Source organism: Pelobates fuscus, chromosome 9 (assembly GCF_036172605.1).
Source record: "Pelobates fuscus isolate aPelFus1 chromosome 9, aPelFus1.pri, whole genome shotgun sequence".
Lineage (NCBI taxonomy): Eukaryota > Metazoa > Chordata > Amphibia > Anura > Pelobatidae > Pelobates > Pelobates fuscus.
This window is the reverse complement of record NC_086325.1, coordinates 126,857,950-126,881,308: the sequence shown is the minus strand read 5'-3', so window position 1 is coordinate 126,881,308 and position 23,359 is coordinate 126,857,950. Positions and strand designations below refer to the sequence as shown.

Sequence of the window (23,359 nt, the reverse complement as noted above, 5' to 3'; positions counted from 1 at the left end):
ATTGGTAATCCATCAAGACTATTCCACCTCCTTTATCCGCAGACCGGATTAATATCGAGGAGTCTTCTCCAAGGTTTTTAAGTAGTTGTCGTTGATCTGTGGTTATGTTGTGCCATGTGCTACCTTGTTTAGATATAATTTCATGTACTTCCTTATTTGTCATAGTTAGGAAAGTTTTGATTGACAATTTGTTTGTCATTGGGTCAAAAGTAGATCTAGGTCGAAATTTCCCTAATGCCTTGTTGCTATTGCCTGATGGAGTTTTTTTTTTTCCAATTGATTGAAATGTTCTTTCAAGCGCATGTTTCTGCCAAACTTATACCATTCAACATTCCATTTGAATTTATTTGGTTTGGCTGTTGGTACAAAATACAATTCCCGGCTTAATAGGTCAATCTCATCCTGGATTAAAGGTCTGTGTGATAGGTTAAATATTGGGATTACTTCTTGTGAGGCGGTTTGCCCTTTGGCACGTTTCTTGCTCTCATGGCCTCTTCTGGTTCTGCGTGCTCTCTTCTTCGGTTCCTGGTGGTGGTACCTATTTCTGGAAACTATTTCATTTCTTTCATTCATATGAGTCTTAACTCCAACTTGGAATTTTTTTAATAGTTTTTTTTTTTTTTCAATTCTTTATTTTCAGTGTGACAGAAAACAATATGCATTTATCTGTTCAACCAGGCTTACGCAGAAGCCAAACGGTTCGGATGTTAGGCAGTGTTGAATACATTACATGTTGACCTGCGCAGAGGCCGTTTTCAAGTCAATTGTACATTTAAAGCAGCTTCCCGTAGGCTAAGCTGGGTTTCATCACTTTTTCATCTTTACATACTTTAACCATCAAAGAGGGTACCGCAGTAAGGGAGAGGGATCACTAGGTATTGGAGGGTAGGGGGATATCCGCCCCTTGCTGTCCCCTGGGGGTGTTTTGTCTAAGGGCCTTCAGTATGGAGTGCCGTATACTCATGTTGTCATATGTCATTTGGCCATGTTTCTTGTTTCTTGTCGTGGTGCGTTTGCTTTAGGAGGGGGTGGAGGCACAAAAAAAAAAAAGGGGGACGAGGGGGGAAACTAAGGTAGGAGACCCACCGCTGGAGAAGAGAGTGGGTCCGCCCCTAGAGGTCATCTATTGAGTTGTTTGCTGGGGGTGAAGTCACCGGTTGTGAGTCTGTATAGTCCTCCCACGGTTCCCAGATCTTGAGGAATTGTGCGTACGTGTCTCGCACCTGTGCCGTGAGTTTATCCATCAAAAATGCCTCCTTGATGTTTCCCGACACCCTGTCTCTGTGCGGGGTCTCCGTTTGAAGCCACGTCTGCGCTAGTGCACGTCTGGCCGCCAGATTGATTTTGTTCAACAGTTTTTGTTCCCTGTTGGGGATAGCGTCAAGTGGTCTAGCTAGCAAACAGGTCCAGCGGTCGGGTTTGATTGTTTTTTTCAGAACATCTGTCAGAAGGTGAGCTATGTCACTCCAGTAGAGTGCGACTTTTGGGCAGGTCCACCACATGTGTAAATATGTGCCTTTCTCCCCACATCCCATACAGCAAACGTCAGATGTAGTTTTACCCATGTGGTGGAGCTTGACTGGAGTGGTGTACCACCTCATTATGGTTTTGTAACACTACTCCTGGTGGATGACGCATACTGAGGATTTGGTCGCTGCCTCCCAGATGTCTTGCCAGTCCCCACTGTCACGCGTTAGCTGAAGGTCTGCTTCCCACTGGGAGATATATGAGGGCATCTTGGCGTCTTTTGTAGGTGCGCTAATCTGCTCATACAATCGTGTAATAAGGCCGGCACGCGGTCCGTCGGAGAGGCATAGTGCTTCGTAAAATGTGGGTTTTGTTTTGGCCGCTTTATGGACTTGTGGCTTGGTTGCATAGTCCCTTAATTGTAGGTATCGAAAATAACAAGTGAAACTAATATAGTAGGAAAAAGTGATATTGTGTGACAACAAAATTGTTGGAAGGTATCGAAAATAGTCTGTTAGTCAGTTGGGCTCGGGCTCAGGAGCAGGTTTATTTTTATAGCATGTAGCCTACCCAGCCACGAGATGAGCTTCTCATGCCACTATTCGAGGTCTTTGCGTAGGTCATGCATTAGTCGTTGGCGATTTTCAGTGTACAGATCTGTGTGGTGCTGTGTGAGTCTGATCCCTAAATATTTAATGGGCTGAGTGTGGAGCCTTAGGGCTGTGGCGTGTTTTAGCCACCGGATGTCATCGTCCCTAAGCCCCAGAGGCATGCCAACAGATTTGTTGATATTAATTCTGTAGCCAGACACTCGCTGGTACATGTCCAATATCCCCAGGAGCCGGGGGACTGTTTCTGCGTATGCAGATACCTTGAACTCATCCAACGCCACCTTTATACCTCTCACCCTGGTGTCTGTTCAGATTTGGTGCAGGAGGGGCTGCAGGGCCAAGACGGAGAGGAGGGGGGAGTGCGGGCATCCCTGACGTGTACCGTTCTCAAGGTCAAATGGAAGCGGCAGTGCCCCAGGGATCAGGATTTGAGCCCTTGGGCTTGTATAGAGCGCCCGTACTGCCTTTATGAACATAGGGGGAAGGTGTAGATCTTCCAGTAGGGCAAACAGGTATGGCCACTGAATTCTATCGAACGCCTTCTCCGCGTTCTGCCCGCCCACCATATCAGGTCGACGGCTCGCCTCGTGTTTCCATAGAGCTGCCTGCTAGGAACAAAGCCCACCTGATCCGCATGTACCAACTGTGGTAGGATGGTGTTGAGTCTAGTTGCTAATAGTTTTGCATATATTTTTAAATCAAAGTTGATGAGGGAGATGGGGCAGTAGTTGGCCACGTTGGTATTGTCGCGATCCGTTTTTGGGATTAGGGCTCTGTCCGCTGTGGATAAGTCAGTGTTTGGGGAGTCTTTATCCGTCCATGTTTTGTACATGGTGGCTAAATAGGGGACTAGCTGGTCCTTGAATGCCTTGTAGTAGGAGGCGTCAAAACCGTCTGGGCCTGGGGCTTCCCTCCTTTGAGGTCTGTGATGGCTCTATGTATTTCATCGGTCTCTATGGGGGCACCCAGGAAGGCGGTTGCTTGTGTCGGTAGACGTGGTAGGTTAATGTTCTGTAAAAAGGTTTTGACTTGGTCCATGTGCGCCCTATTCTCGCCCGCGAGAGTCGGGGAATGGTTGTAGACTTGCGTGAAGAATTTTGAAAATTCAGAGCTAATGAGCCCAGGGCTATTTAATATCTGTCCCATGTCGTTTTTAATTACAGTGATGTGAGCATGTGTTCTCTTGGGCCCAAGTGCCCGTGCTAGTAGGGTATCCATTTTGTTGGATTTTTTCATAGTACAGGCGTTTAGTTCGGGTCATGTCTCTACTAACCCCGTCCAGCATCAGTTCTCTTAGTTGTCTCCTAATTTCTGTGAGTTCCCGAATCGTGTGTGGGGTGGATTGGTGCTTATTTGTCATTTCGGATTTGCGCAATTGTTTCTGCAGAGTTTTTCTAGTCTTTTTCGTTTAATGTGGGTGGCCGTTTTGATCAACAGTCCCCTGAGTACTGGTTTGTGGGCTGCCCAGAGCGTGGTGGGGTGTCTGGGGTGTCATTGTCCTGAAAGTAGCGTGTTAGTTCCGTCTGGATAGTCTCCTTTATGTGAGGGTCTCTGAGTAGGGAGGCGTTCAGACACCATTTCCAAGGCGCATATGGGCCTGGCATTCTGATGGTAAGTGCTATGTCGGCGTGGTCCGACCATGATATCGAATTTACGTTGGCTGCTTGACCCATGGCATACCCGCTGGGTTTACTAGAAACATATTGATTCGGGAGTAAGTAGCGTGGGTCCAGCAGCCCCGTGTGGGTAAGAAAGGTATTCAGGAGTTTATCCTGGCTGCCTTTGTTGTGGGATCTTGGAAGGTTGAGGCCCCCACCCCTATCGGCAGCTGGACATGGCACCGCGTTCAATTCCCTCCCCCCCCCCCCAGTATTACGATCCCACTGGGCAATGTCAAGACCAGCGTTTCTAGGTCTGACCCAAAGTCCTTGTTGGCGGCGTTAGGTGCATAAACATTGACCAAATGATATGTGTTAGAGTGGATCGTGCCCGTTAGGACCACGTACCGGCCTTCTTTGTCCATATGCATATGAGTGATGGTGAGTGGGCAGTTCTTATGTATTAGGATTTCCACTCTGTTTTTCTTACAGAGGGCCCTTGATGCGTACGCCCTGGTATATACCTGATTCGTAAGCTGTATTCCCATCGTACTGGGTAGATGTGTTTCCTGCATGTACGCGATGTGTCTTTTGTCGTCTAAGTTCCCGAAACAGGGTGTCAGTTTAATGTCCATTGTTGCGGTTTTACTGCGTTTTAGGATCGGTAGACCCCACCTCTCAGGGTATTTGCCTGTTACTGGTTCACCTGCTATGTCTATTGCCAGCAGTGGGTCAAGGGTGGTGGGGCCGGTCAAAAGACGAGGGGAGGGGTCGGGGGCGTGAGGGCTACGGCCAACTAAGTCTCAGGGGGAGGAGTCAAGGGGAGGGTAACTGTCAGGTTAACGTTCCCTGTCGCTGGACAGGCGGGGCAGGACAAGCACTCCCTACCAAGAACAGGATATCAAGTGCAAACTTCACAGTTCCCCGTTCACTCACTATGTCGCCTTCCGCCCAATTGGTGTGTTTAGTTCCCGGATAACCCGTTCAACTAGAAAGTTTGTATTGAAGTTAGGGTCAGATCCTAGGGTTTGCTAAGGGCTCCAGGGGTGGGCAACCACCGCGCCGAGGGAGGGTACCCCACAGCGGGGGAGGAGCCCAGCCCAGGAGAACCCCGCAACGCTCACACTGAAAAAAGTAGACTGTGGTCCCCCAACCGCTGGGATCAGCTGTTTTAATAGTTTTTTAATAGCCTTTTAACTCACTTTTTTGAGTAGGTGTGTACAGTAGTGCACACAATATATGTTCTTATTGTGTTCTTGATAATGCAGTAATGTATAGACTAGATATATTATATTAGAACAGTTGGTACACTAAGCAGACAAAAAGGAAAAGGCTTAAGAAATAAGCTTTAAATTCCATTATAGTTTCTAAAATATATTATGTATCATTGTTCTATATATATTGAAGTAATAGAGTCTGCAATAAGTACTCTAATAACTTGGCCCATGTTATATGTATTGGGCACTAGATATATATGCATAAAGTCACTACCGTTAAATATTTTTTATGTAATTGTTGTTTATTGTATATGCATAGTGCACATATGATGTAATTTTGGATCAGTCCCTCAAGATATTTTCACTCAGCACTTTATATTTATATATATTTGTTTGCACTATTTGCTATTTGCACTGCAACATTTGCTTTGTTTAAATTCACATTTGCACTTTACTCTCAAGTATTTTGAATAAGCACTGTTCACGGTTCACTTTATTATGATCGTCATATCACATCAGCAACAGTGGTTGCCTTACTAGTTTGAGCACTTATTATTGCATATTCTAAGCACTTTATTCATTATTCATCTGTTGTGATTATTCATGGTCTCCTATTTCTCTCACTTGTATGGTGTCTATTTTACAGCTTTCGGCAACCGCAGCCTTATTCCTATGACGGCCGCGTTTGTATTAGGTCGTCATGGAAACGGGCACAATTACGTCATCACGTCATGTGGGCGAAGCCTCTTTGCACATTTGCACGGGGTGGCATAGGACGCCGGGTAAACTTATTTGTGTAATGTACCTTGCTATTTAAGTTTGTTTAATTGAATGTATTAATGTATTGATCCTGAAGAAAGTCCTATTTGTTGGACTGAAACATTGATCTTATTTTTTAATATAAAACAATAAAGATTAGATATTTTAAACTGCGGCTACCTCGTTGGATATTATATATATATATATATATATATATATAAAAATTCAAAATCCCCCGCACTCACGCTTTAGTTGATTGCCACTGTGCCGGGTGCCATAGCTCGGACTCCAATCGTATAATCCACCAAAAGACAGCTGTTCACCGGACTTTTAAAAGTTCAAAATTGTATTAAATAAGGATTAAAAGAGACCAACGTTTCAGTCCCAGCTCGGGACTTTCCTCAGGGTAACATAACAAAAAAGTCCTGAGGAAGTTACCCTGAGGAAAGTCCTGAGCTGGGACTGAAACGTTGGTCTCTTTTAATCCTTATTTAATAAAATTTTGAACTTTTAAAAGTCCGGTGAGCAGCTGTCTTTTGGTGGAATATATATATGGGAGGAGTTATGATCCTATATAAACCCTACCCCCTACTTACCTTTGTTGTGCAAGCTGTTTGTCATCTCCATAGTTACATGTACATCCGGTTCGTCGTTCCCGCCAAGTCCCGTCTCAAGCTGTCTCCAGCAAGCAGCCAGTCGCCAGCAGCTTCTGCCTCCGTCTTTCATGCCCGTCCACCGGCTTCTACCCGACTCCGCCACTTGCTACTCGGCTTCCGGTCACAAGACTGGCACGTCCACGTAAGCATAAACGTGGGAAATGGCGTTTGGCTATTTCCCACGTTCGGGCCTAAAAACGTGGGGATAGACTCCCTTTATTACTTACCCATTCATGCTTTTACACCATGTGTGTACTTCTGCGTTCGTGCGGCTAACAGCCGACCGCAGAGAACACACTCCTCTCATTTATTTTTGTATACGCTAACTACCGACCGCACTAAACAAACTTATGTTAGACTATTTCATCTGTTCGTTCGTTTGTTCATTCATCCGACTACAGGTACAATTGGCTTTCATTTAAAAATCTGTTTTGTATGCTCCATTTAGCCAAAAACAGGAGTTCTTTCTCGTTACAGTTCTCCTGTACATTCAATTACCGAACACAAGAGGCTACATTGTTTAAATTCACTAATCTACTGTAATAGTATAGTTATACTTTCACGTAACTAAGCACTCGCATTATTTATCCTATATGTATTTGTGTTTTTATTATATGGCTCTTAAAGTCACCACTGGTTAAATATGTGTTTCTAATTTTTCCGCTATGGTCACATAATTATCTGTCACCTATCTTTTACAGGGTAAATCGTCTTAAAGGCACAGTTTGCCCACTTTCTCTTATAAGTTAAGTTATAAAGTACACCTCCAGGCATTATCGTACCCTGCTGAGACTTAGTCTATTGTACTTTCCCTTATGTATTAGTCTTCTATGCAACTAAGGTCTCCGCTCATAGGTTAAGCCTTACGGTCCTTTTTCACCAGGCTCATTACAGACCATTAGCACAATATAGAAAGGAAAAAAAACAACAACTCTGTTCCTTAAAAGTCCTTATATACTAGTTCCTTACACTTAGTCTGCATATGTTTTTTTTTTTTTTTTTACTGTATCTGGTTTACCAGTTCTCTTTTCCCTTGAGGCCTCATTCAGCCTCTACGCCTCATTCAGCCCCCCCCCCCCCCCCCCCCCCACACCTCCCAAATTGGGTTCTAAACTTTAAACGGGCCAGATCTGTGTTTCCTCACTGCGATTATTTCATCAATCACACAAACCTACACCACCTTGCTTCTACTTCTACTTTTCTTCAAGCAAAACTCCAAGAAGAGGTTTCTAGTATCATTTATGTAACAGGTAAGAAGGTTTACCAGTTTACGTTTTCCCTCGAGGCCTCATTCAGCCTCCACGGTCTCATACAGACCCCCACCTCCCAAAGTGGGTTCTAAACTTCAAAATATACATGATCTAAGATTCCTCACAAATGTCGACAACAATCTCACTATCATAATACACCATATTACTACCATATTTAACGGTACATGTTTTTGTCATTCAGTTCTACATATCATTACTTAGACCTGCGTCATTACCGCAGCTCGCCAAGTTCTACGCCATTGACAACATACAGGCTAACTGGTTCCCTGCATTACAGTATCAGGTATTGGTAATCTTACTCACTACTCTTCTTAAGGCCTCACTTTGCCTTCATTTTATTCAAAAAATATTCACATTTGTGGGAACACAGGGGCTTGTCTCATTTACGGACCTACGTTCAGGTCCCTCAGCTTACCCAAGTTCTTACGTTACAGTATCTCTGATACACACCTACCCATACGTTCAACATTTTTACACTTCTTATACTAGTGGCACGCCTCAGGACCACTAGCATTTTTCCCCCTAAGGTTTCCCGGAAGATTACAATATAGTCTTGCTTCTGCTGGGAACGGGCCGATCCCAGCAGAAGCAAGACTATATTGTAATCTTCCTGCACATTGCCCAAAGAACGAGGACAGAAACTCAAGGTTAAGTATCTACATACGTTATATCACACCATTCTAAGAGACACGCCCCATCAGGCTAGAGAACTGGCATTGAGGGTTAGGCGCTGGCCTTAGCTATCCTAAGTAGCACTACGGTCCCGCGAGGTCTACACCCCAACCTCATACACAGAGGTTCAGCCCCACAACCAAATCATAGTTAGCAACCTCGCTCGCCCTTCTTTAGGGCTACAGTTAGGTCTTCCCAAGTCACGGCCACACGTTTTGAATATCTTACGGTCACCGAGAGGCCGGAGAGAGGTAGAGCCTCTCTCCGCCACTTGGCACTAGCAGTGCCTCACCTGTCACTTGGTTCTAGAATTTTTCTATTTATTTTTTGCTTCGGCACTAGCTAGCAGGCCAGTTCTCCGAAGGTCTCATCCACACCTCTAAGACACATTACTTATCCAAATCATTATTTATTTTTCAGAATGTCACAAGAATCCATCCCAATAATCGGTCTGCTGTTGGACAAAATACCCAGCACACCAGTCAGGCCTAGGTCTCCAAAGGAATCCCTCACCCCTTCTACCCTCAGTTACCTGGGATACTGGTACATTCCAAAAATGTCAGCAGAGCTCAGTCACAGGGGTATCCCATCTCCAGCCACTACCAGTAAGGAAGGACGCCACAGGCTCACTTCGGCTCAGCCATCATCCCTAGGCCCGGCTCTAGTTCACAAGGGCCATCAGCTTACTCCTCATATTCCAATCAGGAGACCCCAGTCGCTATCCCGGCCAGCCTCCAAACGATCAACAGGCTAATAAGTGGAATCGGCTATAGCCACACCAAGTGTCTCATTAAGCCTGTCATGCCCTCACCTGGCCATCTCGGTCATACCGTCTGACTTACCCCTCATTTCCCTCCCCGTCCCCCACCATCCACTATCACTACTCCATACGTCTCACCGGCCCACTCTGTTCCAATCACACAGGCCTTATCGCCATTCCCACAGGTACACTCGTATGCCCCAACCTATTATCTACATCCATTGACCCTCTTACGGTGGACCACCTTCTGTCCACAGCAATCATACACTGGTTTCACGATTGCCTATTTTCCTGTCCTCACACTTCTCATCTCGGTGTACCATTCCCATCAAGGTAGCCATTCACAATACCCTTTTATACGTCTGATCCCCTTCCGCACGCACTCTACCTCCATTCCCAGCATCAAAACTCCTCATTCTTGTTAAGGAATTCTCACTGCAATACGCAAATCGACCATGCCATACAAGCTATCACTTCAGCAAGTAGTAAGGCTTGGTTGAGCAAGTCAGACTTATCCAACGCCATTAACCCCTTAAGGTCACATGTCATGTGTGGCATGTCATGATCCCCTTTTATTCCAGAAGTTTGGTCCTTAAGGGGTTAATCTACTACCTATTCACCTTCCACAATGGCACCTTGTCTATGTTTGGCTCTAGGAGCAGCCCTAAGTATTCAACATCTTCGCACAAACCCTCTGCTAGCCTCTCCTAATAAATATTCAGGTCATCCACTATCTGGATGAATTTTTTGTTGATTTAGCAGGTTAACAAACACCTAACAGTGTTCACACCACCACAGCCTCCTTTTCACAACACTCTGGGTCCCTCTGTCACCAGGCAACCTCGGGTTAGGGATGCCTGGCCCACTGTGACGAATGCCTTGCCGGCCTTTAGAGAGACTTCTACTTTGTCAGAGATCTACTCCAACGTGGCGGCCACCCTCACATGGGGTCATCTTTGGACCGGCAAGGCAGTTAAATGCTGCTCTGACAACTCTGCAGCCTGCGATTTCATTAGCAAGGGCAGTCATACTCGCCACCACTGTGGCTGATTCACAGGCTGATTTGGCAGGTAGCAACCCCTCAGTTCTTTCTAGTCTACATTTTATTTCTGGTGTCCACTACACAACTGCTGACACTTTGCACGCTCTCAATTTAAGGTTTTCTTTCAGGCACTCCCTACGATCCACTACATACCATCCAAGATACCACCATTCCATGAGCTAATCTTGGACTAAGCACACAATTTCACCACGTAGAGGTGTGCACGCTTCACGCAGTTTCAAGACTACTCTATCACTCACGCCAGGGCTTGTATATTGTACATATCACAATTAGAGTTTGCTTGAATCAAGACTTTTGCAGTTACAATATGTTGTTTTTTGTTTTTTTTTTTGCCTCTTTCTCCAAACCTACAAATCAAGCATCTTGCTTAAACCTCCTATGCTGTCACACCGCTTTATGTCTCCAAGGTCAACCACACACTATCAGCCCTAATCCACTACTTCACGTCTAAACATTCCATTAGGGTGGAGCTACATCATGGCTTCCTTCGCCGGCCCCTCTGTCACAAAGCACTGCATCAGCAGCTACAAGCTCTCACACCCCAGTCTACATCACTAAGTGATGGGGCCACGGATAATCCTCAGCGCAGTTACATATATACCTCAATCAGAGTAAAAAACCCTTACAAGCTTTCAGTACCCACGCTGTATTTAACTTGCAAAAAGTGTGTTTTCTTTAAATCCTCTTTTTGCCCTCTTTTACAGGCCTACTTGTACGTTGGTTTCAGCACACCTCAACCAACTTTGCTTCTCCTTCTACATTCCATTACGTATTAAATAAATTCCGAGCACAAGTTGGAAGGCCATTTGGCCTGAATTTGTGAATTTGTGGGAGGAGTTATGATCTTATATCCTATATAAACCCTACCCCCCCCCTACTTACCTTTGTCATGCAAGTTGTTTGTCCCCACCCACCTACACCCATTTATATTAACAATTTATATTAACAATTCGCTTTTGTCGGCCCTATTTTACAGGCCTACTCGTACGTTGGTTTCAGCACACCTCAACCAACTTTGCTTCTCCTTCTACATTCTATTACGTATTAGATAAATTTCAAGCACAAATGCACACACACACACATATACAGGGAGTGCAGAATTATTAGGCAAGTTGTATTTTTGAGGATTAATTTTATTATTGAACAACAACCATGTTCTCAATGAACCCAATATCAAAGCTGAATATTTTTGCAAGTAGTTTTTAGTTTGTTTTTAGTTTTAGCTATTTTAGGGGGATATCTGTGTGTGCAGGTGACTATTAATGTGCATAATTATTAGGCAACTTAACAAAAAACAAATATATACCCATTTCAATTATTTATTTTTACCAGTGAAACCAATATAACATCTCAACATTCACAAATATGAATTTCTGACATTCAAAAACAAAACAAAAACAAATCAGTGACCAATATAGCCACTTTTCTTTGCAAGGACACTCAAAAGCCTGCCATCCATGGATTCTCAGTGTTTTGATCTGTTCACCATCAACATTGCGTGCAGATGCAACCACAGCCTCCCAGACACTGTTCAGAGAGGTGTACTGTTTTTCCTCCTTGTAAATCTCACATTTGATGATGGACCACAGGTTCTGAATGGGGTTCAGATCAGGTGAACAAGGAGGCCATGTCATTAGATTTTCTTCTTTTATACCCTTTCTTGCCAGCCACGCTGTGGAGTACTTGGACGCGTGTGATGGAGCATTGTCCTGCATGAAAATCATGTTTTTCTTGAAGGATGCAGACTTCTTCCTGTACCACTGCTTGAAGAAGGTGTCTTCGAGAAACTGGCAGTAGGACTGGGAGTTGAGCTTGACTCCATCCTCTACCCGAAAAGGCCCCACAAGCTCATCTTTGATACCAGCCCAAACCAGTACTCCACCTCCACCTTGCTGGCGTCTGAGTCGGACTGGAGCTCTCTGCCCTTTACCAATCCAGCCACGGGTCCATCCATCTGGCCCATCAAGACTCACTCTCATTTCATCAGTCCATAAAACCTTAGAAAAATCAGTCTTGAGATATTTCTTGGCCCAGTCTTGACGTTTCAGCTTGTGTGTCTTGTTCAGTGGTGGTCGTCTTTCAGCCTTTCTTACCTTGGCCATGTCTCTGAGTATTGCACACCTTGTGCTTTTGGGCACTCCAGTGATGTTGCAACTCTGAAATATGGCCAAACTGGTGGCAAGTGGCATCATGGCAGCTGCACGCTTGACTTTTCTCAGTTCATGGGCAGTTATTTTGCGCCTTGGTTTTTCCACACGCTTCTTGCGACCCTGTTGACTATTTTGAATGAAACGCTTGATTGTTCGATGATCATGCTTCATAATCTTTTCAATTTTAAGAGTGCTGCATCCCTCTGCAAGATATCTCACTATGTTTGACTTTTCTGAGCCTGTCAAGTCCTTCTTTTGACCCATTTTGCCAAAGGAAAGGAAGTTGCCTAATAATTATGCACACCTGATATAGGGTGTTGATGTCATTAGACCACACCCCTTCTCATTACAGAGATGCACATCACCTAATATGCTTAATTGGTAGTAGGCTTTCGAGCCTATACAGCTTGGAGTAAGACAACATGCATAAAGAGGATGATGTCGTCAAAATACTCATTTGCCTAATAATTCTGCACTCCCTGTACACACACACACACACACACATACATATATATACACATACACACACGCATACACATATGTATTGGAAGGCAGGGCCTGACGTTGTGGGAGGGGCTATGTCCCTATAAAAGGGACTCCCCCTCCTACCTAGCTTACCTGCTGGGCAAGACATACTTTTGGTTACTTCTGGCTTCCAGCATGTTTCAGTTCCTCCTGACAGCTCGCATCACACAGACCATTCAGTCATCCAGCTGCTTGTTCCGCCCGCCCCGTGGTTCCCCACCGGAACGGTGAGTAGACAGACCGGTATCATTGTACCGGTCTGCAGCCTACACATAGCCTGACCCGCTGAGGTCCACAGCTAAATGTATGGGGGGGCGGCAGACCCACAACAGACACAAGTCACGGGGGTCTGCAGCTTTTTCACGCTGGGGTCTTGGGCCTTGCTCAGACAGGAGCTGGTTCATATCAATATATGGATCCGGCTCCTAACTCCCCCCCCCCCTCCCATGAGGGCGTGGAAGTAGTTTTCACCGGATTTGCCGGTTCACAATACTCCTCACCTGGCTCGCTGGCTCGGGTCGGTACGCTGTCTGGGTCAACAAGGTTTATGTCATTAAAATTGGTTAATGTAAACTTTTAAAAATTAGACTTGCCTTCACTTAAGCCTGCTTCCACTGACCAGGGCTTTACAAGCTTCTCTGTGCATTACTCAAAGAATTACTGCCTGTGGCTGTATATATGTACATACAAGCTTTTACCATCACAACAACACGTTATGCAGCTAGACATGAGTGCACAAATCTCCCTCTAGTCCACACTGACTATATGGCAGGGTGACCAAAAGAAAACATCCAGATACTACTACTCCCTGGATGCCGCTCAGCCACAATGCAGTTTTGTTGTAGAAAGCATTGGAGCTGTCTGACCATCCTAGATCATTGTACATCGTTCCCAGTCATCCCACCCCCACCCCCATTTCCCATTTCACCAGGTCCCAACATCCCACCCCCACCCCCGACTTAGGGGCAAGAAGATATTAGCACTTTTACCGGTTTCACCAGCACCCACCCCCCCCCCCCCCCAACTTAGGGGCACAGATGAATTTCCCCCCCCCCTTAGTACCCTTAAAAGGTAATAAAACTTACCTTTTTCCCAGTGCAGTCTGCCTCCTTGCTGACATTACCAGAATTTAAGATTTCAGCGAGTCCCATGAGGAAAGCATTGGATTGGGTCAAATCTGCAAGGGGGTGGGGCCAAACACTGGCTTGGCCAATCAGCACTGCAATGCATTTCTATGAGGAAACTTCAGCGTCTTCATGCAGAGCGACACCAGTCTGCAGCTCCATAGTGTGCAAATCTGCAGACCATGTGTCTTGAGAGATCTGATCAATCAGAGTGTTGCTGTGGGTTACTACGGCAATGCTCGGACTGGATTTTGTGAGCTGCAGACCGGATATCACCACCGGACCACCAGGGAGCCCACATTGGACCAACGGGGCATTAAATGAGGTATTTGGTCCCTCCTCACCTCCCCCTCTCCCTCCATCATCCCCTTCCCTCGCACCATCACCCCCCTCCCTCTTACCATCACCCCCCCTCCCTCTTACCATCACCCCCTCCCTCTTACCATCACCCCCCTCCCTCTTACCATCACCCCCCTCCCTCTTACCATCACCCCCCTCCCTCTTACCATCACCCCCCCTCCCTCTTACCATCACCCCCTCCCTCACATTATTACTTGCCCTCCCTCACACCATTAACCCATCTCACCTCCCACCTCTCTCAAACCGCCACCCCCACATTTCACACCATCACCCCCTCCCTCACACCATTATACCACTATACAAACACACACTGCATTCACTATACAGACTGCATACAATACACACACACAGATATATATATATATATATATATATATATATATATATATATATATATATATATATATATATATATATATATATATATATATATATATACACACACACACACACACAATAACCCCTGCACTCCAACATAACAAAAAAGAGAGTAGTATCTGGTGCTCAAGTGGCTCAATTGTAGGAAAAGGAAAATACTGGCACTCAAGGATTTTTTTTCAAAATTTTACTTCTCCAATATAAAAAAAAAAAAAAAAAAAAAATATGTTTCAGTTCCTCTAGGGAGCTTTCGTCAGGACACAAATATTCTTAAAAATGAAAACACACTTATATAGGACATGAAATAATGAAGTACTCACATTCAGCTGTTGTTCACCTGCAATCGTTCATTGCCATTCGCCTCCGGGAACGCCGTGCCCGTCCGTTTAGATCAACATTACTTCCTGGTTAGTCATCTGATCAGGAGTCTCGTCCTGATAGGCTGAGACGTGCGTAAGCTAGGCAACCAAGGACGCTTCCGTCCGATTGGATGAGACACATCACTACAAATTCATATATGGGACAAACTTAGTTTGTCTTCTAACAGCGCAATTCCGGACGGCACGTTACTAATGCAACTAGCGTATAACCCGATGGCTAAAAGGGAATGAACAAGCTTAAAAATTAAATCATAAATCCACAGATAGAAAACAGCAAATTGGATTTAGGGAGGTGCAACAGAGAGTAAATAATGAACAGATTATACTTATATTCAGTGAATCCTGATTGCGACCTAGAATTCAAGAAAAATGCATAGTATAATACTGTAACACTTAAAAGCAGAGTGAAATCAGAGGTAATGGGTCACTCACGATCTGCAGAGCCTTAGGAAGCAGGCTCTAGCTGTAAAAAGCATGTGAATAATGGGCTTATTCAAGCTATCTCCACTGGTTCCTGGTAATAAGGCACTCTTTCTCCCCACAAAGGACCACAGCGGAATAAAGTGAAGTAAAAAAGTTTTACTAGTTAAAAAGTAATAAGAACAAAGGCACAACATGTTTCGACCGTAGCAACCGTAGCACTCTTTCTCCCCACAAAGGACCACAGCGGAATAAAGTGAAGTAAAAAAGTTTTACTAGTTAAAAAGTAATAAGAACAAAGGCACAATGCGTTTCGACCGTAGCAACCGTAGCAAGTCTTCCTCAGCCATAGCAAGTCGGAAAGACCATATATGGTCCTCCAATTAATCATGTGTTTAGGATTGTCTAATTAATGTGTATAAAACAGAATGAAATGTAACTTATGGATTATGCATAGAAACATAGAAACATAGAATGTGACGGCAGATAAGAACCATTCGGCCCATCTAGTCTGCCCAGTTTTCTAAATACTTTCATAAGATAATGCCAGGGACTAATGAAAGTATTTAGAAAACTGGGCAGACTAGATGGGCCGAATGGTTCTTATCTGCCGTCACATTCTATGTTTCTATGTTTCTATGCACAATCCATAAGTTACATGTCATTCTGTTTTATACACATTAATTAATTAGACAATCCTAAACACATGATTAATTGGAGGACCATATATGGTCTTTCCGACTTGCCTCCGCCATATTGGGAAGGTCAAATTAATAAAAGTTTGTGCAATCTACTAAAAAACATTGTTATACACTTCGTTGTGAAATGAGATGGATCTTCAATTTGGAGACTCTATCTCCAGGTGGGCTCAACTTGGATTTTGAAATGGCAGCTCTCATTTAATTTGATTATACTAATATCATTTAAACCATTTCAAATATTTTGAAAAATGTTTTCTATTTAACCTCTCTTTATAATGGGTTCTTTTAAATATGTATGTTAGCAGATTATCAAGTTTCTGACATTTGTTTTTACCCATTAGTTTCTCCCTTTGAATGCTTATTAAATGAACTTTATGCCAGACTCCAAAATGGCTTTCTGCTGTTAAGAGGACTTTTTCTATTATCCAATGATATGAAATGAAGAATCTTCCGATCACATGACACGTCAGGGCGAATCACATTGACGTCATGACGTCAGAAAAACCGGAAGACACCCGATCGCCATCTTGGAATCCCGGATGGGGGAGAAATATGCTGAAAAATTCGAGGAGAACTGGGGGCTTTCTGAGTATAATTATACTATCAATATAAATGTTTATATAGTTTATGATGCACAAATAGGTTTACAATGTTGTATAACAATGTTTTTAGTAGATTGCACAAACTTTTATTAATTTGACCTTCCCAATATGGCGGAGGCAAGTCGGAAAGACCATATATGGTCCTCCAATTAATCACGTGTTTAGGATTGTCTAATTAATTCATGTGTATAAAACAGAATGAAATGTAACTTATGGATTATGCACCTGAGGAAGACTTGCTATGGTCGAAACGCGTTGTGCCTTTGTTCTTATTACTTTTTAACTAGTAAAACTTTTTTACTTCACTTTATTCCGCTGTGGTCCTTTGTGGGGAGACAGAGTGCCTTATTACCAGGAACCAGTGGAGATAGCTTGAATAAGCCCATTATTCACATGCTTTTACAGCTAGAGCCTGCTTCCTAAGGCTCTGCAGATCGTGAGTGACCCATTACCTCTGATTTCACTCTGCTTTTAAGTGTTACAGTATTATACTATGCATTTTTCTTGAATTCTAGGTCGCAAACAGGATTCACTGAATATAAGTATAATCTGTTCATTATTTACTCTCTGTTGCACCTCCCTAAATCCAATTTGCTGTTTTCTATGTATGTTTATTGTGCTTTTTTGGTGATTCTGTAGCACTTGGGAGTAGCTGCATTTCTTTCTAATAGCGCCAATCCACCCATTTATTTTTTCTGGTTATCCAGGAATTATATCTTTGTTTTTTCTTTATAAATCCACAGATATTTAAATCCTTTATTTCAAAGTACATTATTGTGGATATCGAATAATACATAAGTTGATACCATAAATTCCACTTAACTTTATACAACGTGAAATAACATAAAAAATAAAATAGTGAAATACATATATATATATATATATATATATATATATATATATATATATATATATATATATATATATATATATATATATATATATATATATATATATATATATAAATTCCAGTAAACGGAAAGCACTCCAGGGACTTTGAGGTATGATAAAATTTAATTTTTAATTCATATCAACAACATTTTGGCTCACACCATGTTTGTCACCCTGAAGAAGGCTCCAGATGTGAGCTGAAATGTTGATGTTTGTTTTATCATTTTTTGATATGCAATAAAAGTCACATTGTAATTCATATCAAAGACCCTGGAGTGCTTTCCGTTTACTGGAATTTCTATTAATTTTGCTAGATCAGCACCGGGCAAGATTGTGATTATCACCAGGAGTGCAAGCATATTGGATTTTGTAAATATATATATATATATATATATATATATATATATATATATATATATATATATATATATATATATATATATATATATATATATATATATATATGTATATCTTTGTGTGTGTTTTTGTGTGCGTGTCCGTGTGCGTGTCCATGTGCGTGTGTGGGTGTTGGTAAAGGTGTATATGTATGTCTCAGTGTGTGTGTGCGTGTGTGTCTGTATCAGTGTGTGTATGTGTGTGTCTAGCTGTATGTGTGCCTGCCTGTCTGTGTTTATATCTATGTGTGTTTGTATATGTGTGTCTATGTTTGTCTGTATGTGTGCATGGCTGTTTCTATGTAACTGCATGCGTGTAATTATCTGTGTATATGTGCATACATCTCAGCATTTTGCATACACTACACACAAACGCAACCCTGCATCCAAATGTCAACACTACATAAAAACAGACCACTGTATTAAAAAAACACACTGCAGAAAAATGCATGCCTGTCTTCAAATGCCAATTCGCACAAACACACCCGTACATTCACTCACACATACTCCATACAAAAACATGCTTACATTCAAACACACAAACGCTGCTCAGTGTTCAGTACATGTAAAACATGTGTGGGTGTTTTTTTGTTTTTAAATGTTTAAGCTGGGGTTGTGGTCCAAATATAGGATCCGCCCAGGGTGCCAAATGTTCCAGGTCTGCGTTTGCTGAATGCTATACTCTTACTAATGTGTAAACCTCTAAGTGATGCTATCTTTTGTATCTTCTTCAATAAGCATTGATGGCCAACACTAATTAAATTGATGCCTTTAATGGATATCAACATTAAATAACTGGAGGCAGAAACATATATCTGGCTCAACAGTGCTTATTCAATCCGCAGGAGCACTAGACTACAGAGTGTCTGCCTTGCCTTTTTCTGAGTACTGCAGCTCATTAACAAGCACTGGAAAGTTGCAATCTTGTCTGAAACCTCTGAATGTTCAATTCCCTACAGGCCTAAGTGTTTCAAGGGACACTATAGTCACCTGAACAACTTTAGCTTAATGAAGCAGTTTTGGTTTATAGAACATGCCCCTGCAGCCTCACTGCTCAATCCTCTGTCATTTAGGAGTTAAATCCCTTTGTTTATGAACCCTAGTCACACCTCCCTGCATGTGACTTGTACAGCCTTCCATAAACACTTCCTGTAAAGAGAGCCCTATTTAGGCTTTCTTTATTGCAAGTTCTGTTTAATTAAGATTGTCTTATCCCCTGCTATGTTAATAGCTTGCTAGACCCTGCAAGAGCCACATGTATGTGATTAAAGTTCAATTTAGAGATTGAGATACAATTATTTAAGGTAAATTATGTCTGTTTGAAAGTGAAACCAGTTTTTTTTTTGTTTGTTTTTTTTCATGCAGGCTCTGTCAATCATAGCTAGGGGAGGTGTGGCTAGGGCTGCATAAACCGAAACAAAGTGATTTAACTCCTAAATGACAGTGAATTGAGCAGTGAAATTGCAGGGGAATGACCTTTACACTAAAACAGTTTTATTTAGCTAAAGTAATTTAGGTGACTATAGTGTTCCTTTAAGTAAACCTTTCTTTGAGGAAGACACATAATCTGACAGATAATTAAAAATACAAATACATCTGAAATTGCACTTTTCTGTTTGTCGTAAATTATTCTCATTGAAACTAAAAAAAAAAACCAAAAAAAAAAAAACAGCATTCATAAATCTTTCCCACTAGATCTCACCTGAAGCTCATCTGGAAAACTCTCCCTTGGTTGACTCTCTGGGTTTTATTGTCAAACCCATGCAGCATCTCCTCAAACAATGTATTGTTCTGGTGATTGTCTAACCGTAGACACTTGTGACCTTCACAGATTTCAGTCAGCACTAGACAAGACCTACCATCTGGGCCCAACCGATATTCTTCCACACACCTAGACAGTAAAAACATTACTGAACACACATCTCACTAGTTTTACAAATCTAAACTGCAAAACAAATGCATTGCCTTATGCACATATAAACATAACAATTGTCTTCATAAAAGAGACATATCAAGTGAATATGATTATACACATACAAATTACAACTAAAAGAGTCAATATCTCAACCATGGTATGCAATAGAGTCTAAAAAAAGCATAAGTAGATCATTGATAATCCTTTGTATGGTGTGACACATGCAAGTTCAAATCATCAAGTACAAAGACAGGAGGTTTCATATTTGATTAATCTTTCTTTACTGAACCTCCCAGCAGCAAAGAAATAGTTAACATTAGTGTAAAAACAATTCAACCAATCAGAATGTATAACAGTATTATATGATGTCATCAAGCTCCTCCCAAATCCTCTTTCTTTGCTGCTTGCCTCCCAGGTGAGTCTGTTCCAATTATATTGACTTATTGTTTTGCTTTTTAATGCAATATTTGAACAAATTTCCTTCTTAATTTTGTAGTTTTTTTCTAGCACCGTACCTTATATTATTACTACAAATTATTTTTCTCTGGTAATGTTACACCTAACACCCATGTTCATCTAAATTCATAACACTTTTTATTTGGTTAGTACTACCCACAATGTTGTACCTATACAGATACGGATGGTGCCCACCCAGCTACAGGCACCAATTATTAACTTGGGTTGAGATTGTGATACCCACATAGGTAAAAATATTATCGGACCATATAAAATCATAGCGGTCTTTTAATTCTGTAATCCTATCATTATCAATATTATTGATTATAGCAGTGGATTTGGTTACATTTAATTTATAGTTAGATACTTTTGAGTATTAATTTATCTCTTGCATAACATAGAATAACGAGCTTTCAGGGGCCATAAGTGTTAGTAATATATTGTCAGCATACATTTATATTTTTGCTTCTATATTTCTTTTTAAGAAGCCCTTAATATTTGGATTTGACCTAACATTAATTGTCAATGGTTCTAATGTAAGAACATAAAGAAGAGGGGATAAAGGACATCCCTGCCGTGTACCATTATGCATATTAAACCAATTAGAAAATATATTAACTCCTAGGGTTTTTGCTGTAGCTTCTGAATAAAGGGCCATTATAGCATCATGTATCCTGCCCACAAAACCAAAGTAAGTCAGTACTTCATCTATATAACCCCAGCTGACCCTGTCAAAGGCCTTCTCCGCGTCCAATGACAGAGTCAGCATGGCGAAACGTCGGTCATCTTATTGTATACCCTTTGATGGAATAAATACTTTATTATTTGAAAGACCCAAGAGTGCTACCTTGTGTCTACTTATTCTATATACAATCAACGTGGAAGTGCACCAGGGCATAATATTCAACTCTAAATTACCAGCAAGGGTGAGTGCCATTACACTTATTATTATATATATATATATATATATATATATATATATATATATTGTATATTTTGTTTACTAGTGGTCTGTTTACTACAGACTGTTTACTAGACATGCCCCTACTCGCGGTATAGCAAGTATGGCCTTAATTTACTAATACTAAGTAATTTTTACTTAGTATTAGTAAATTTGGCTGAAATACCAATTTAGGTATTTCAGCCTTTTAGTAGATAGCTGTGGGAATTAGGGAGTTATCTACTTCATTCCTGTCATTACATTGACAGGCTAAGTAACTTACATTTTATATAAAGAGGGCCCACCAATGAGTCATTTTTAAGATTTGTGGAGCCGTGGGTGGGATAACCAAGCACTGTCAGCAAGGTATGGAGGTAAGTCAGGGGTTATATAGACCGGTTGCAACCGCTCCAAAAACTCCAGATTCCACCTTCCCATTTGTGGTCAGGGAAGAAAGCCGTATAAAAGTGGACCTATACTTATAACCATTTAGTATAATATTCTAAGTCGGTTGTGGTGTGCCGGAATTTCCCCACTTCAGCTTGCAACAAATTGTCTACTGTTGTAGGGTCAGTAGTGGCTGATTGAAGATTTTTACATTCTACCGTACCTGATGACATTGCTACCAGCCCTGTGTGTAACCCCTCCGTGAAACCTGTGATCATAAATTGCACTAAGTGTTTGAATGGATGTGTGTTTAGGTAAAAAGCTAACGTGTTGACCTTTACTTCCGTCAGTCATTTCTTGGGGAACAGGTGGTTAGGGCACATGGTCTTTGTGTGAGCTCTGTGGCAGATGCAGCAGACATGTAACAATCTACAGGTACTAAAGCTGCAGCTGCCCGCATTGAAATTATTACATATCTGCGCTTTCCCCAAGAAGACTGTTGGTCTACCTAGTTTGTCTTGTAGTGTCTTCTGGTCAGTGTTGCTGGTACTAGGAATTGCGTAACTGGTTGTTGGTAGACTGGGTTTGTTTGGGCACAAGTTGGTGGCATGGGAGTTGGAAGAGCAAATGGCACAAGACGGTGGTATGAACCCAGCAAAATGGCGGCAGAAAAGTTTGGTATTTAAGTGTTTCCAGTCTGTTCTGATGTTGAATTGCACCAAAGGTGCCGCTGCTTTGCCTGAAAACAACGTATGGTACTCAAAAAAAAAAGGTATGTCCACCAACTTGTGCAAATACAAATCCAGTTCCTCTCTACATTGGGGAAAAACGGGTGCATACCACACCCCTATATAACCTCAAAGCTAGAACAAATGTGGGTATTAATAGCTTTTTGCTCAAACTGGGATCTCTAGCTTTTATCACTACTGACAAGTTATAGGTCTTATTTTCCACCACATCCTGTGACACTATTAGTAGGGAGATTAAGTTGACATCTTTCCCCTCTAATATGTCCTTCCTAATGTTAGGAGGTACCAAGTGTGCTGGTGTGACGATTTGGGTGATAGGATTATGTGTGACGTGTGCCCATGCTACATTACCCTGTGCTGCTATGTGTTCAATTGCTGGAGTAAGGTTGAGGTCTGGGGCCATGATAACCGGCTCAGGGGCTTCCAGTCTGTCCATTCTCTGGCTAATATTGCTAACGCACACTAAAATAGATGTCATAGTGGCCTGCAGCCCTGCCAAGGTTTCGTTAACATTATCATGCAAGCTGGTTCCTGGTTGAGGGTTATCGGAGTTTGACATCATGATCCTATATAGTTCTGCTTTCCTTGCTGTGGCCGGATATGGTACTCCCCTGCGTCTTAGTTCGGCAGCTATTTTAGGAATTGTCCATGACCTCAGTGAGCAGGGGCTGTCTTGATTTCCGCCTATTGCTGGGGCCGTAGTTTGGGTGGGTGGCCAAGCGGGTGTGCTGGGTGGGGAGATGTCTTCTCCTATGTCGGATGTGTGAGACATGCTATATAGAATGACAAAATGTTTGTTGTGAATTGTTAGCAAATTCTTGTAGATAAAATGTGGCGGGTGAGGTCCTGCTAGTTTGTCAGTTGACTGATAGAGGCTCTATCTATGCATCGGACGTTGGTCTGAGCCACCAA

The 23,359-nt window shown here is 42.3% G+C and overlaps 1 protein-coding gene across 1 annotated transcript in view; it reads right to left on the bottom strand.

The window, feature by feature from the left end:
- ASTN2 (astrotactin 2) overlaps positions 1-23,359 on the bottom strand; it is a 925,983-nt gene that overhangs the window by 416,167 nt on the left and 486,457 nt on the right. The window contains exon 11 of the mRNA XM_063432386.1: positions 19,703-19,891. Within this exon, the coding sequence (XP_063288456.1) occupies positions 19,703-19,891 (189 nt within the window). The remainder of the gene's footprint in view (positions 1-19,702; positions 19,892-23,359) is intronic.